The following is a 15,629-nucleotide window of genomic DNA, read 5'->3' on the forward strand; positions in this document are numbered from 1 at the left end:
CAGGGGAACATCTTGACCTTCAAGACTTGCTGGGTCAGCACCCTTACAACGAATGCAAACAGGAATGGGTAATAACTAAACTTCCTCACGAAGACAAACACTTTGACAGCCAAATGCATTCCCTAACAATCACACAGATAAAGCCATCTCACCTCAGTATCATTGGTTCGGTACTGCTTGTTATCATCGTAGGAAAATCCGACCCCTGCTGGTGACTCAAGGTATATCACATTTGCAATCTGAAATGACAGTTATTTTATTATAGTGTAAGATTAGAACAGTTGCAATAAAGTGTAAAAGCTGATAGTTAAATCTTTTAATACTTCTACATAAATTACAGTAAAACTTGCTGGATTTCACAAAAACCTCGCTGCTCTGTGTCGTTTAGAAGTGGGGGGGGGGAGGGAATCAAATGGCATCTATAAATTTGCTGGTAATACAATGATTGACAGAATTCCAGATGGTGATAAGAGGGCGTACGGGAGTGAGATACATCAGCTAGTTGAGTGGTGTCGCAGCACCAACCTTGTACTTAACATCAGCAAGACCAAAAAACTGATTGTGGACTTTAGAAAAGGGTAAGATGAGGGAACACATACCAGTCCTCATAGAGGGATCAAAAGTGGAGAGAAAGTGAGCAGTTTCAAGTTCCTGGGTGTTAATATCTGAGGATCTAACCTGGACCCAACATATCGATGCAGCTACAAGGAAGCCACGACAGCGCCTATATTTCATTATGAGTTTGATGTGTTACATACCTCATGGGTATCTTGTGACTGTCTTATGACCATGATGTAACGGAGTACCATGTGAGCATGATGTAATTGTCTTGTGATGGTGGGGTGATATAATCTTCCTGCCAGTGAGGTCACATGATGTAATTTTCCCACCGATGTGAGGTCACATAATGGCATGTTCCAACAGGTATACAAGGGGAAACCCTTGTTGTCACGCAGTTAGTTCGTTAGGTAGTTTTGCTGCGTATTCATCTTATGACTCAGTTTCATTTTAAAGTGGAGTTTTTCTACTTTCTATTGTAAGGTGCAAACACGTTGTGCCGGCAGTTTCGCCAATCGCTGCCAGTCCTTGTTTGGTGCACCTTTGTTTTACCCTTACAGTCTAGCAATGGAGGGTGAAGACCTTACCAAAGTACGGAACCCAAAGGAGTGAATAAAGTTGGTGTCGTTCGGTGGTTTTATAAAGGATCGATCTTATTGAATCTTCATACAGGAATAGTGGCCTGCATCTGAGATAACCCCTGCAAGATTAGGAAGGTTTGTGCAGTGTTCACCCTCCAGGGAAAAGGTCAGTTCCTTTAAGCCGTTTTATTTCCTTCTTCCCGAATCCTTTGGACAACACATCTCTCGGCTGGGATCAGCAGTAATGTCACGTCTTCGAAGAAATCAGTTTTCAGGGAAATCTCTCCTTACTGACTGTATAAATCACTTGGACTTTCAAATTTACCACTTTAAGACTGTGTTCAAATTTACCACTTTAAGAACTATTCCAGAGTTTGGCTGTTTGTTAAAGTGCTGTATCAGCAGTGAACTTCCGGTTAAGTTAGTCGTTTGTTTACTTTTCATTATTGTTGAGCAGAGTTTAATAAATGTTTATGTTTGTTTATCAAACCTAACTCAGTTCTATATTCATTGCTGTCGACCACGTAACAGAGGAGATTTTGTATGTCACCAAAGACACTCGCAAATTCCTACAGATGTACCATGGAGAGCATTCTAACTGGCTGAATCACCATCTGGTATGGGGGGGGGGCAGAGAGCGAGGAAGAGAGAAAAGGAGGCCTTTGCACAGGATTGAAATGAGCTGCAGAGTTGTAAATTCAGTCTGCTCCATCATGGGCATTAGTCTCTGTGGTATCCAGGACATCTTCAAGGAGCAAAACCTCAAAAAGGTAGCATCCATTATTAAGGACCCTCATCACCCAGGTCATACCTTGTTCTCACTGCTACCATCAGGAAGGAGATACAGAAGCCTGAACTCACATGCTAAATGATGTACAAACAGTTTCTTCCCCTCTGCCCCAATTTCTGAATGGACATTGAACCCGTGAACACTACCTCACTACTTTTTTTATTTCTATTTTTGCATGACTTACTTAACTAGATAGAATAGACGTGAAGAGGATGCTTCCAATACTGGGAGAGTCTAGGACCAGAGGCACAGCCTCAGAATAGAAGGACGTCCCTTTAGAACAGAGATGAGGAAGAATTTCTTTAGCCAGAGGATGCTGCATCTGTAGAATTCATTACCACAGACAACTGTGAAGGACAGTTCACTAAGTTTATTTAAAGCAGAGATTTATAGTTTTTTTTTTAAAAAAAGGTTACGAGAAGGCAGAAGACTGGGGTTGAGAGGAAAAATAAATCAGCCATGATCAAACAGTGGAGCAGAATCGATGGGCCAAATGGCCTAACTACTCATACCTTATGGTCTTATAAATGAGAGTAAATCATCTACCTCTACTTCATACCAAAAAAGTAGATGAGGGTAGGGGAGTGGATGCTCTGTTTGGACGTTAGCAAAAACTTCGTTGAGGTCCTGTAAGGTAGGCTGGTCTAGAAGGGTAGGTATCGTGGAGTCCAGGGAGAGCTAGTTAGATTGGTTCAGAGGCAAAGAGCATAGAATGCTGGATGAAGGTTGTTTCTCTGAAGAGGTCAGGGGCTAGTGGTGTGCCATTAGGGTCCTTGTTATTTATACAAATAATTTGTATGCGGAGGCACACCATTGATCAGTAAGTTTGCCAATCGCACAAAATTAGAAGCTGTTGCTTATAGTGAGTAAGGTTATTGTAGATTACACCTTGATCAGTTAGAGATGTGGAATGAGGTGTAAAGACAAGTGTAAAGTGACGCGTTTTTGGAAGTCCAACCAAAGACTTTGAATGGCAAGGCTCTATGGAGTACAATGGAACCGAGGGACTTGGGAATACAAGCGCACAGTTAAAAACAAGTGTCACAGGTGGAGAGGGTGGTTAAAAATATTTAGCACACTGGCCTTCATCATTCAGGGCACCTAGTATAGGGTTGGAACATTTTGCTGCAGTTGTACAAGTCGCCGGCAAGGTTGATTTGGGAGTACTGCATGCAGTTTCAGTCAGCCTGAGACAGGAAAGACGTGGTTAAAATGGTGAAGAAAAACTATGGGTACGTTGCCAGGACTAAAGGGCCTCAGCTGTCGAGGGAGGTTGGCCAGGCTAGGTTTTTATTCTTTGGATCTTAGCAGAACGAGGGGTGACTTTACAGCAATGCTTAAAATTATGAGAGGCATAAATAAGGTAAACGAGTTTGTCCCCAGCACTGGGAGTCCAAAACTTGGGGCACAAGTTTAGTGTGAGAGGGGAAAAGGGCCTGAGGGGCATCTTTTTCTATACACAGGGTGGTGACTATATGGAACAAGCTGCCAGAAGAACTGATTGAGACAGGTACAATAGTATCATCCAAGCAGCATTAGGGTAAGTGCATGGAGGGGTGGGGCCTAGAGGGAGGAGAGCTGAATGCAGGACATTGGGACCAACTGGACAGACGCCTTGGTCTCATTGGGCTGAAGGGCTTATATCCATGCTGTATTGCTGAGCATATGATGTGTCTTTACGTATTACATTATCCCCGGTTGCCTCGCACCATCATTCCTTCTGTTATTTAAATCAGCCCTTCATCCTGTTGTACGCCTTCCCTCTTGTCCTGAACTATCCCCTACCAGTGTTTCAGCTTTCTCCTGGATCTTAAAACTTCAACTTGCCCACCTAACGGAAGATTACCTGCCTGAAACATTGACTGCTCCTTTCCATAAATGCTCCTTGATATGCCGACTATTTTCTATGTTCAACTCCAGTATCACCTTACATGTCTAGTTGCTGATCTTTGTTTGACAATCCTCCTGGGATGCTTTGAGTCATTAAAGTGCTAAAGAAAAGTTATTATGTATAGTTATTTATTAAGGAATTTGCTCCTGAGAACTGGTCAGATGTCACAAAAAAAGGTTGCATACCTTGTTCCAGGAGTAAGGATTGTATAAGAGCGTCTTCCCATCAGGTTGGATCTGCAAAGTGAACACCACTATTTAGCACTTTCACTTAATAGGCTGTGGGTTGAAATTCCCACTGGCAAAATTTAGATTTGTGCACCACCACCTTATTAAAGGAATTTAATACTATATGAAGTGCTGTTCCTTGAACTGTGGCTCTATTTGGCCCACAGACTGTAAAGGATCTGTAGAGGAATCCTTGGTGTCCCGGCTCACATTTATCCTTAAACTGTGTCTACATAGTTATCTAGCTATTTATTTTCTTGTTCTCCAGAGGCCTTTAAATAAACCAGCTGCTACATCTGCACATTGTGAACAATAACTGAAAAAAATACTTCTGACTCAGTGAGCAAGGGCTGCTTCCTCGCTTTATGAACACATTCCAATGTACAGAACCCATTTTGGATGAAGCAGAAGAGAACTTGCGTGATTCCCTCAGTACACAGGTGCAGGGTACCTTACCCATGCCATGTAGAGTAATATCAAGTGCACCTCACACCCAAGTTCTATCATGCCTTGGAGGAGGCAGTACTTCCATTTGCTAACTTCTGTTTCAACTTGGTTACTCACTCTGGCCAATTACTTCAAGGGTATCAAGTCTAATTATAGCATCCCTCCAGACTTATAACACAGAAGCATTTATTGAAACAGGCCATGCCTTAAAGTCGCAAGCAACAGGAATTCTGCAGATGCTGGAAATTCAAGCAACACACATCAAAGTTGCTGGTGAACGCAGCAGGCCAGGCAGCATCTCTAGGAAGAGGTACAGTCGACGGTTCAGGCAGAGACCCTTCATCAGGACTAACTGAAGGAAGAGATAGTAAGAGATTTGAAAGTTGGAGGGGGAGGGGGAGATCCAAAATGATAGGAGAAGACAGGAGGGGGAGGGATGGAGCCAAGAGCTGGACAGGTGATTGGCAAAAAGGATACGAGAGGATCATGGGACAGGAGGTCCGGGAAGAAAGACAAGGGTGGGAGGGGGACCCAGAGGATGGGCAAGGGGTATATTCAGAGGGACAGAGGGAGAAAAAGGAGAGTGAGAGAAAGAATGTGTGTATAAAAATAAGTAACAGATGGGGTACGAGGGGGAGGTGGGGCATTAGCGGAAGTTAGAGAAGTCGATGTTCATGCCTTAAAGTCCTTAGCAGCAAGCCAAATTACTACAGAAAAAAAAATCAGATCGAACAGTAGTCGCCAAATTCTCTTTACCAAGAAGGGGCCATTTTCATTTAGAAGTCCATCTAAAGAGCTACAGCCAGGGCCTCCGTTCAGCCAGAGCACCACAGGATCACGTTCAGGATACCCTTCAGACTCCACAAACCTGCAGGGCAAAATCAACAACCATTAGAGATGAATCAACATACAACAGTAATGGGTATGTAGTTTATTACTGTCATGTGGACAATGATACAGTGAAAAACTATTGTTTGCATGCCATCCAGATAGAACTACATCGAGGCAGCACGAGAGGATAAAAACAGAATGCAGCATACAGTGTTACAGGAAGTGTACAGTGCAGGTAGACTAAGTGCAAGAGCTACAATAAGGTAGATTAAGTGACTACCTAGACGAGGTTGATTCAAGCATCTTACGAACAGCAGAATAGAAGTTGTCCTTGAGCCTGGTGGGAAGCATTCTCAAGCTTTTATATCTTTTGAACACAGGACGAGAAACCAGCCACAACAAGGATGGGAAAACAAACAATGCCCATTTCTAAATTCCTGACTCTTGCCAAGATCATAAATTATAGTTACTGTGCCTGTAAAAAGTTTTCATCCCCTTGGAAATTTTCATGTTGTGTTTTACAACACTGAATCACAGTGGATTTAATCTGGCTTTTTTGACACTGATCAAATGAAAAAGTCTCTTTCACGTCACAGTGAAAACAGATCTTTACTAAGTGATCTAAATTAATTACAAATATAAAACAAAATAATTGATTGCATAATTATTCCCCCCTCCCCCTTTAATACGACACACCAGATCATCACTGATGCAGTCACATAATTAGTTAATGGATATTACTGTGTGCAGTCAAGGTGTTTCAATTGATTGTAGCAAAAATACACCTGTATCTAGAAGGTCCAATTGCTGGTGAGTCAGTATCCCGGCAAAAACTACACCATGAAGAGAAAAGGACACTTCAAGCAACTCCGCAAAAAGGTTATTTTAAAGCAGAAGTCAGGAGATGGATACAAGTAAATTTCCAAGTCACTGAATATCCCTTTGATTACAGTTAATTTAATCATCAAGAAATGGAAAAAATGAGGCACAGCTGTAAATCTGCCTAGAGCAGGCCATCCTCAAAAACTGGGTGACCGTGCAAGGAGAGAACTAGTGAGGGAGGCCACCAAGAGACCTGTGATGACTCTGGATGAGTTACAAACTTCAGTGGCTGAGATGGGAGAGATTGCACATGCAACTGTTGCCCAGGCGCTTCACCAGGCAAAGAGAAAACCTCGCATGAAATCTGGGCTAGAGGCTGCCAGAAGGCATGTGGCAGACTCCGAAGTCAGCTAGACTAAGGTTCTATGGTCTAACGAAACCAAAATTGAGCTTTTTGACCATCAGACTAAAGGCTATGTTTGGGATAAGCCAAACACCACACATCATCAATAACACACCACCCCTACCATGAAGCATGGTGGTGGCTGCATCCTGCTGTGGGGATGCTTCACTGCAGCAGGCCCTGGAAGGCTTGTGAAGGTAGAGGGTAAAGTGAATGTAGCAAAAGACAGGGAAATCCTGGAGGAAAACCTGATGCAGTCTGCAAGGGAACGGCAACTTGGGAGATTTGTTTTCCAGCAAGACAATGACCCCAACCATAAAGCCAAAGCTACACAGGAATGTCTTAAAAACGAAGTTCATGTCCTGGAGTGACCAAGTCAGAAACCAGACCTCAATCTAATTGAGAATTTGTGGCAGGACATGAAAAGGGCTGTTCACTCACGATCCCCATGCAACCTGACAGAGCTTGAGCAGTTTTGTAAAAAAGAATGGCGGGAAATTGCAGTGTCCAGATGTGCAAAGCTGGTAGAGACCTATCCACATAGATTTTAGACTAATTGCTGCCAAAGGTGCATCTACCAAACACTGACTTGAAGGGGGTCAATTATTTTGTGTTTTATATTTGTAATTAATTCAGATTACTTTGCAAAGATCTGTTTTTACTTTGACACAAAAGAGCCTTTCTCTGTTAATCAGTGTCAAAAAAAGCCAAATTAAATCCAATGTGTTTCAACGTTTTACAACATTGAACCACATTGGGTTTAATTTGGCTTTTTTGAAGGGAGTGGGGGGGGGTGAATACTTTTTATAAGCACTGTATATGGTACAAAACAGGCCCTTTGTCTCAACTGGTTAATGCCAGATCCAAGTTAACCCCATTTGTCTACATTTGGCCCGCCAGTTAGAAAAATGACTTTCTACCATGTAGAATGCAAACAGGCCCTTTGGTTAGAATAGTCTATACTGAACTGTTATTCTAATTTTATCAACCTGCACCTGGACCAAAGCCTGTCCCATCTATGTACTTACTAAATTTCTCTTAAATGTTGCAATCAAACCTGCATCTACCACTTCCACTGGTAGTTCATTCCACACTAACCACCCTGAGTGGAAAAGCTCCCCCTCTGGTTCCTCTCAAATATGTCACCTTTCACCCTTAACCTATGACCTCTAGTTCTAGTCCCACCCAACCTCAGTGGAAAAAGCCTGCTTACATTTACCCTATCTATACCTCACATGATTTTGTATACTTCTATCAAATCTCCCCTCATTCTCCAATGCTCCAGCAAAAAAAGCCCTGACTTATTCAACTTTTTCCTGTAACTCAGATCCTCAAGTCCTTGTAAATTTTATATGCACCCTTTTCAATCTTGGTGTCTTTCCTGTAGGTAGGTGACCAGAACTGCACACAAATTAGGAGTTTAGGCACCAAATATGTTATACAACTCCAATATAACATCCCAACCCCCATACTCAATACCTTGATTTATGAAAGTCAATGTGCCAAAAGTTCTCTTTACTCTCTCTACTTCTGAAGCCACTTACAAGGGACTATGGATTTGTATTCCTAGATCCCTCTATTCTAACTCGCTCTTCAGTGCCCTACCTTTCACAGTGCAAGTTCTACCCTGGTTTGTCCTGTGCAACACCTCACAATTGTCTACATTAAATTCCACATGTTATTTTTTTGTCCATTTTTCCAGCTGGTTCAAATCCCACTGCAAGCTATGACAGCCTTCCCCGCTGCCCACTATACCCCCAATCTTGGTGTCATCACAAATTTGTTGATCCAGTTTACCACGTTATCATCCAGTTCATTGATATAGATGACAAATGACAATGGAGCCAGCACCAGTCCCTGTGGCACAACACTAGTCACAGGCCTCGAGTCAGGGAGGCACAGCAGGCTAGGCAGCATCTATAGAAAAAAAGGACAATTGATGTTTCGGGTCGAAGCCCCTCGGCAGGACAGAAGAGTTAAACTTCATCCCTGGATGAGACTTCCAGAGTAGTAATCAAATCATTAAAAAACAGAAAATCTGCAGATGCTGGAATCTAGCAACACACACAAAATGCTGGAGGAACTCAGCAGGCCAGGCAGCATCTATGGAAAAAAAGTACAGTCGATGTTCCGGGCCAAAGTTTGCGATCAAATCCAATTTACTACCTCATCCTGAATACTATCATCTACTTTCATCATCAAGCCAATTGTGTATCCAATTAGCCAGTTCTCCCTGGATTCCAGGAGATCTAAACTTTCAGAGCAGCCTATCATGTGGAATCTTATCAAATATATTAGTGAAGTCTATATAAACATTCTAGATAGAACGAATGTAGAGTGGATGCTTCCTATAGTGGGGGGAGTCTAGGACCAGAGGGCACAGCCTCAGAAAAGAGGGACATCCCCTGGAACAAAGATCAGAGGTATTTCTTTAGCCAGAGGAATTCTTTGCCACAGCTGGCTGTGGAGGCCAAGTCTTAGGGTATATTTAAAGTGAAGGTTGATAGGTTCTTGATTACTAAGGGTGTCAAAGGTTACAGGGTAGAGAGGGATAATGAATCAGCATGATAGAATAGAGCAGACTCAATAGGCCAAATAGCCTAATTTTTGCTCCTATGTCTTATGGGCTAAAAACAATTCCCCCATCTGTCATAAACTGAGCAACCAACTTTATTTGAAAACTAAGCTCATGAGTTTTGGATTACCACCTGAGGGAGACATCCACTCAGCATCTTCCGTGTTACGTGTCAAAATCTTTTGCTTCAAAAAGATCACCCCATTCTTCTAAACGAGAGCGAGTACAGGCCCAATATACCTCCCATAACAGCCTCTTCCCTAGCAACAGACAAAGTGAACATTCTCAAAACTGCTTCCAACGTAGCTTTATCACTCTTTAAAAGACCACAACCGTGAGAAACTCTTAAGGATACTTGCATACCTCTTATTTAAGCATTTAACTGCATCGGAATCAGTTTAGAGAAGGCTACAAGTCCAATAACTACAACAGTCAGTTGTCCTCGGAGGAAACATTAAGCAATGTTTAATTTAGTATAAAAGAAATACTTGAAATCATGTGGGCCTTGATAGGCTGGATGCTGACTGGATAGTTCCTCATGGGAAAACATAATCACATGAATTAGGAGCAGGCTATTCTGCCCAAGACTATTTTAACATTTAATGAGTTCATGGCAGATCTGAATTCCACATTATCGTTTACTCCTGCTTACCATTTATCTACCTCTGCCTTAAAAATATTCAAAGACTCAGCTTTGAGGGAGAGAGTTCCAAAGACTTTCTACTCATGGAGAAAGTATTTTGTTGCATGTCTTAAAACACCCCCAGGGTCCTGAATGCATTAGTCAATTCCCTTTAATTCTTCTAATCAAATCCCTCTAATTCTTCCTCCTAAGACAACCCCCCCATTCCAAGTACAAGTCTAGTGAACCTCCTCTGAACTGTTTCAATGAACTAACATTGGATTAGTTTAAGATAAACACTATGTTTTATGCCAGATGTGCTTTCACAAAGTTAGAGCCTCAGTCATTTAAAGCTGGCAAAGTGAAACTTTTTCTTCCAAAGGAAGAAAAGTGACACTCATGAACTTATTAAACAACTGAGTGGGTTCAATTGGGCGAACTGCCAATGCCTGCTTCAATTTGTCGGCTTGTAGAAGGGGATTCTGAGCAGAAAGGAGTGGTGGATTTAGCCAGTCTCCTCATGGGTACAACTCTGCCCACCACTGAGGGACTGGGTGGATGGGTAGGTTAGCACGTTTGCAGATGATAGTTGTGGATAGTGTAGATGACTGACAAAGAATACCGCACAATGTGGATAAGTTGCAGATATGGCAGATGGAGTTTAACCCAGATAAATGTGAGGTGTTGCACCTCGGTAGGACAAATGCAAGGAGACAATATGCTGCTAAGGTCAAGATCCTTAACAGTGTTGCTGAGCACAGAGATCTTGGGATCGAAGTTCATAGCATGCTGAAAGTGGCTACACAGGTCAATAAGGTAGTTAAGGCGGCTTATAGAATGCTTGCTTTTATTAGTGGAGGCACTGAGTTCAAAAGTCAAGAGGTTATGTTGCAACTTTATAATCTGGTTAAGCTACATCTGGGGTATTGCATACAGTTCTGGTCACCCCAGCACAGGAAGGATTCTGAGGCTTTGGAGAGGGTGCAGAAGGGGATCACTTTAAACCTGTGTCCTCCAGTTTTGAACTTCCCTACTCCAGGGAAAACTCTGTGGCTATTCACCCTACCTATTCCCCCTGTGAATTTATAAGCCACTATATGATTACCCTTTTAGCCCCCCAGGCTCCAAGGGAAAAAGTCCCAATCTAATCAGTCTCTCCTTATAGCTCAAACCTTCTAAGTCCAGTAACATTCTCTCAAGTCTTTTTTGCAACCTTACCGGTTTAATGACATCATTTCTGCAGTAGGGCAACCAGAACTACCCACAGGCTCGAAACATAGGCTTACCAAAGACTTGCGCAAATACTTCCCAACTACTGTGCTCAGTATCCTAACCAAAAAAAGGCAAGTTAGCCAAACACCACCTTTTCACACTTTCTCCACTTGTGTCACTGTCAAGGACTGCGGATGGCAAATTCTGCAATCACGGTGCACCGCGGCAGGAATCAAGGTGCAACACTAAGCACCCTCCACTTTCTTCTCTTTCTCCAGTCTCCACTCTGGTTAAACTTTCACCCCATTACCTATCCTCTCCAGTCCCGGTGAAGGGTCTTGACCCAAAACGCAAGTAGTTTATTTCCTTCCATAGATGCTGCCTGATCTGCTGAGGAAGGGAGGCAGCTGTGCATGTGTGGCAGTAGGTTTCATGTTAATGCCAATCCCAAGACTTTTACGATGGGGGACTTGGTACTCAATGATATTACCATCTCCCTTGTCAGAGATGGCCATTGCCTTGCACTATCATACCACAGATGTTATTTGTCTGTGTCCAAATGTCACCCACATTGGGCAAAGGTACATGGCTTTGTTTTAGAGTGAAACTGTGCAACTAGCAGCCAACAACCCTACTAATGACCTTCCAATGGAAGGGCAATCATTGAAGGAGCGTTAAAGATGGCCGGGCTAAAGAGACTGTCTTGAGGGACTCCTGCTGTGATGCCCTCAGATGGGATAATTGACCACCAGCCACACCCTCCTTGAGGGGAGCAATGTTTCCACCATTGGCATGTATTATCTTCATGCAACCCTCAATCAAATGCCACATTAATGCCACAGGCATTCATGCTCACCTCACCTCTGGAATTTAGCTCCAATTTTACAGCAAGGCTGTAATGACATCTGGAGCCAAGTGAACCTGTACACAAAAATTTCAGATGCAGGAAATCCAGAGTTTCATGGAAATGGAAGAGGGTGCCCAACCTCTTATTTTTAAATACTCTTGAATTAAATCATTTGCCTTCCGAATTACATGCTAAGTGACTTAGTGATTTTATGCAAGACCCCAGAATAGCATGACACCATGCCTCATTCTCACACCATCTAGAATAAAAATTCTGCCTTACTTCCCCCACCTTGCATTTTCCACATTATATTTGATCTGTCACAAGAAAACCAAAACTCAGAGTGACAACAAGAACAATGCAAAAATATGAGTCACTCACCAGTAGTGGAGGTGTTTATTCTCAGATGTATTGAGGTACCCCGAGTATTGCCTGAAGCTGGATTGCTTGGCAAGACCTGGGAGGTAAGTAATCTCATCCTCGGCCGGAGCAGATTCAGCAACAAAGACTTGAACTACCAGAATCAAAACCAGAAGAGGAACCATCTGACCAGGGCAAAAAAAGAGCTGACATCAGTGATAAAGTTTAATGCTGGAAAAGAATGCTGTTGAGTCAGATCATTCTTGGGGGCTAGTGAAATAATTCAATCACAAACAAGAGGAAAATCTCCAGAAACTGGAAATCCAAGCAGCACACTCAAAATGCTGGAGGAACTCAGCAGGCCAAGCAGCATCTATGGAAAAGAGTACATTCGATGTTTCCAGCCGAGACCCTTCATGGAGACTGGAGAAAAACAAGAGGAGTCAAAGGGGGCAGGGGCAAGAGAGGGGAGGAAGAAACAAGATGATAGGTGAAACAGGGGGGTGAGGGGTGAAGTAAAGGGCTGGGAAGTTGGTGAAAGAGATACAGGGCTGGAGAAGGGGGAAACTGATAGGAGAGGACAGGAGGCCATGGAAGAAAGGGAAAGGGGAGGTAAAGAGCTGGGAAGCTGATGGGTGAGAGATAAAAGAGCAGGCGAGCAGGGAATCAGTTAGGAGAGAATAGAAGACCCTGGAAGAAATGGAAGGGGGAGGAGCACCAGAGGGAGATGATGGGCAGGTGAGGAGATAAGGTGAGAGAGGGGAATGGGAATGGTGAAGGGGGGGGGGTGCTTTACCGTAAGTTTGAGAAAGCGATGTTCATGCCATCATGTTGGAGGCTACCCAGACAAGGTGTTGCTCCTCCAACCTGAGCGTGGCCCCATCGCGGCATTAGAGGTCATGGACTGACATGTCGGAGTGGGAACGGGAAGTGGAATTAAAATGGGTGGCCACTGGGAGATGGCGCTTCTTCTGGACGACGGAGAGTAGGTACTCGGCGAAGCGGTCTCCCAATCTACGTCGGGTCTCAACAATATACAAGAGGCCACAGCGGGAGCACCGGTTACAACAGATGACCCCCAACAGACTCACGGGTGAAGGAAGGGCTGTTCGGGGCCCTGAATGGTAGTGAGAAAGAAGGTGTGGCACTTGTTCCGCTTGTAAGGATAAGCGCCAGGAGGGAGAACCGTGCGAAGGGATGAATGAATAAAGGATCAGGTGAACGCAGCAGGCCAGGCAGCATCTCTAGGAAGAGGTAGTGTCGACGTTTCGGGCTGAGACCCTTCCTGGCCTGCTGCGTTCACCAGCAACTTTGATGTGTGTTGCTTGAATTTCCAGCATCTGCAGAATTCCTCGTGTTTAAATGAATAAAAGAGTCGCCTAGGGAGCGATCCCTGCGGAAAGCAGAAAGTGGGGCCGGGGGGGAGGTGTGTTTGGTGGTAGGATCCCGTTAGAGATGGCGTATGAATTGTGCTGGAACATGGAAATATTCCTTCAGTTTGCTGTCATGAGACCTTACAATATTCATCTGAGAACACAGACTGAGGCTCATTTTCGCATTCAACAAGCCAATAAGTTTGTCAACTTGGGGTACTTACTTAAATCTTTGCGGTGAGAGTCAGATCACTCGGATCAGATCAGAACATTCACTGCGTTAGGGAAATTACTCCAAGAAACAAAACAGAAAGTTGGTCCAGGGGCTGGAGATGAGCTGCAGCTCCCACAGCGACAGGGCACCTCTTCCCCCCCCCCCAACCTTTCCCAGAGTGAGAAACGTCGTGCTCACCCTCACATCCGCAAACCAGCACCCAGACACACTGGGAAAACACTACTTCCCCCTCCACTTGTAAAATACTGCCCAGCTTGCCGAGGTCCTCCAGCATTTTGTGTTTGCTGCTCAAGATTTCCAGCGTCTGCAAAATGCGAGTATCCGTATCCTCCTTCACTTTGCACCACCTTCCCACTCCCTCAACCGCCCCGGGGATGCAACAACCTCTGCTCATCCCACCTCCGTCCAGGTAGTCGCCCACGGGGAAAGGGCACCGTCCCAAGCCGCAGCACAGAACCCAGCTCAGCTCAGCTGACGATGGACCCAACAGTCTCGCTTCCCCGTTCCCCGCCATCACGTGCTCTGGCAAACTCCCGTGGATCACGTGAGCGCGTTTCCCGGTCTGTGATTGGAGGGAGGCGGGCGGAGGGTGTGGAGCTGTCCCTCAGTCCCGAACAGGATGGCACGCACATCCCGCTTTCCCGTCTCTCTTCCCTCTCCGCATTATCCTCCCTCGTCCCCGACTCACCTTGGCTGACGCGTGCCGCTTGCCTCTTCCCCGCCGTCAGAACGCCTGCAGGTCATGTGAGGTCTTTCCCGGTCCCTGATTGGAGGGCGGCGGGCGGGGCGGAACTGTGCCTCAGCCCCGATCACGGTGGAAGACGTATCCCGCTTCCTCACCCCTGATGCCCCCTTCCGTTTCCATCTCTCAGTCTCCACTCTGTTCCTCCCTGCCTCTTCCCCGCTACCTGCCCCCTCTCTTGACTTTCACCTCCTTCATTTCCCCTTCACTTCTCTCCCCCTTCCCTCTCTTTTCACTTTTTAAAAATGTCACACAGTAATGTAATTACATTTCCAGCGACGCACATCAAAGTTGCTGGTGAACGCAGCAGGCCAGGCAGCATCTCTAGGAAGAAGTACAGTCGACGTTTCAGGTCGAGACCCTTCGTCAGGACTAACTGAATAAAGGAAGACTTCTGAAGACTAACTGAAAACCATCCTTTCTTCAGTTAGTCCTGACGAAGGGTCTTGGTCCGAAACATCGACTGTACTCTTCCTAGAGATGCTGCCTGGCCTGCTGCTTTCACCGGCAACTTTGATGTGTGTTGCTTGAATTTCCAGCATCTGCAGAATTCCTCGTGTTTACATTTCCAGCGAACACATCAAGTTTAAAGAGAGTGCAGCAAATAGACCCCCCAGTGAGGGGGGTCTATCTCCGCCCACCCCTGGTCGTGATCATGCTCTGCCTTCCCTGATGTATTACCCCATGATATGTCTTCAGTAGTATCTGCTTAATACATGGTGGTGCCAGGACTCCTCCTCCCCCGCGTGTCCAGCTTCCAACTGGCCCCCTTCTTTGCCCCATTTCTCCTCCATTTCTTCGTCTCTTCTGCCTCCAACTCTTCGCATAATTTTCCTAAACTGGCTTCCATCATTTCTTCCTGCCTCTTGTTCAATTTCAATTGCCTCTTGTTCCTCTCCTGCCTTTTTGCAGTGATGTCTGCCCCTGCTCATTTCCTTTCTGCTCCCTACTCTCCCCTTGCTGGTGAGTTTTTACTTTAATTGCTGGCAGACTCAGTGCTTCTAGCAGTAGTTGTATTAGGGGTCCGTGCTCAATACCTGCCCTCCTGCTGTCAGTGACATCCACGAAAACAGAGAAGTGCCCCAAAGGTTGAACGACAGTTAAACGTAAGAA

General features: G+C 44.7%; 1 protein-coding gene across 4 annotated transcripts in view; it reads right to left on the reverse strand.

The window, feature by feature from the left end:
• The window catches only part of ctsa (cathepsin A), a 50,626-nt gene extending 36,114 nt beyond the window's left edge, over window positions 1–14,512 (reverse strand). Inside the window, exons 1-5 of one of the 4 annotated variants that reach the window (XM_072238965.1) lie at window positions 14,463–14,512; window positions 12,188–12,351; window positions 5,251–5,362; window positions 4,006–4,056; window positions 153–239 (exon numbers count right to left, since the gene is read on the reverse strand). In XM_072238965.1, the coding sequence (XP_072095066.1) occupies window positions 153–239; window positions 4,006–4,056; window positions 5,251–5,362; window positions 12,188–12,351 (414 nt within the window). In that variant the 5' untranslated portion in view covers window positions 14,463–14,512. Of the gene's footprint in view, window positions 1–152; window positions 240–4,005; window positions 4,057–5,250; window positions 5,363–12,187; window positions 12,352–13,763; window positions 13,882–14,173; window positions 14,304–14,462 lie in introns of those variants that run through there. The other 3 variants (XM_072238955.1, XM_072238976.1, XM_072238985.1) reach the window with 3 other exon arrangements.
• Between the last annotated feature and the right edge of the window lie 1,117 nt (window positions 14,513–15,629).

The sequence above is a fragment of the Mobula birostris genome, chromosome 2 (genome assembly GCF_030028105.1).
Source record: "Mobula birostris isolate sMobBir1 chromosome 2, sMobBir1.hap1, whole genome shotgun sequence".
Classification (NCBI taxonomy): Eukaryota; Metazoa; Chordata; class Chondrichthyes; order Myliobatiformes; family Myliobatidae; genus Mobula; species Mobula birostris.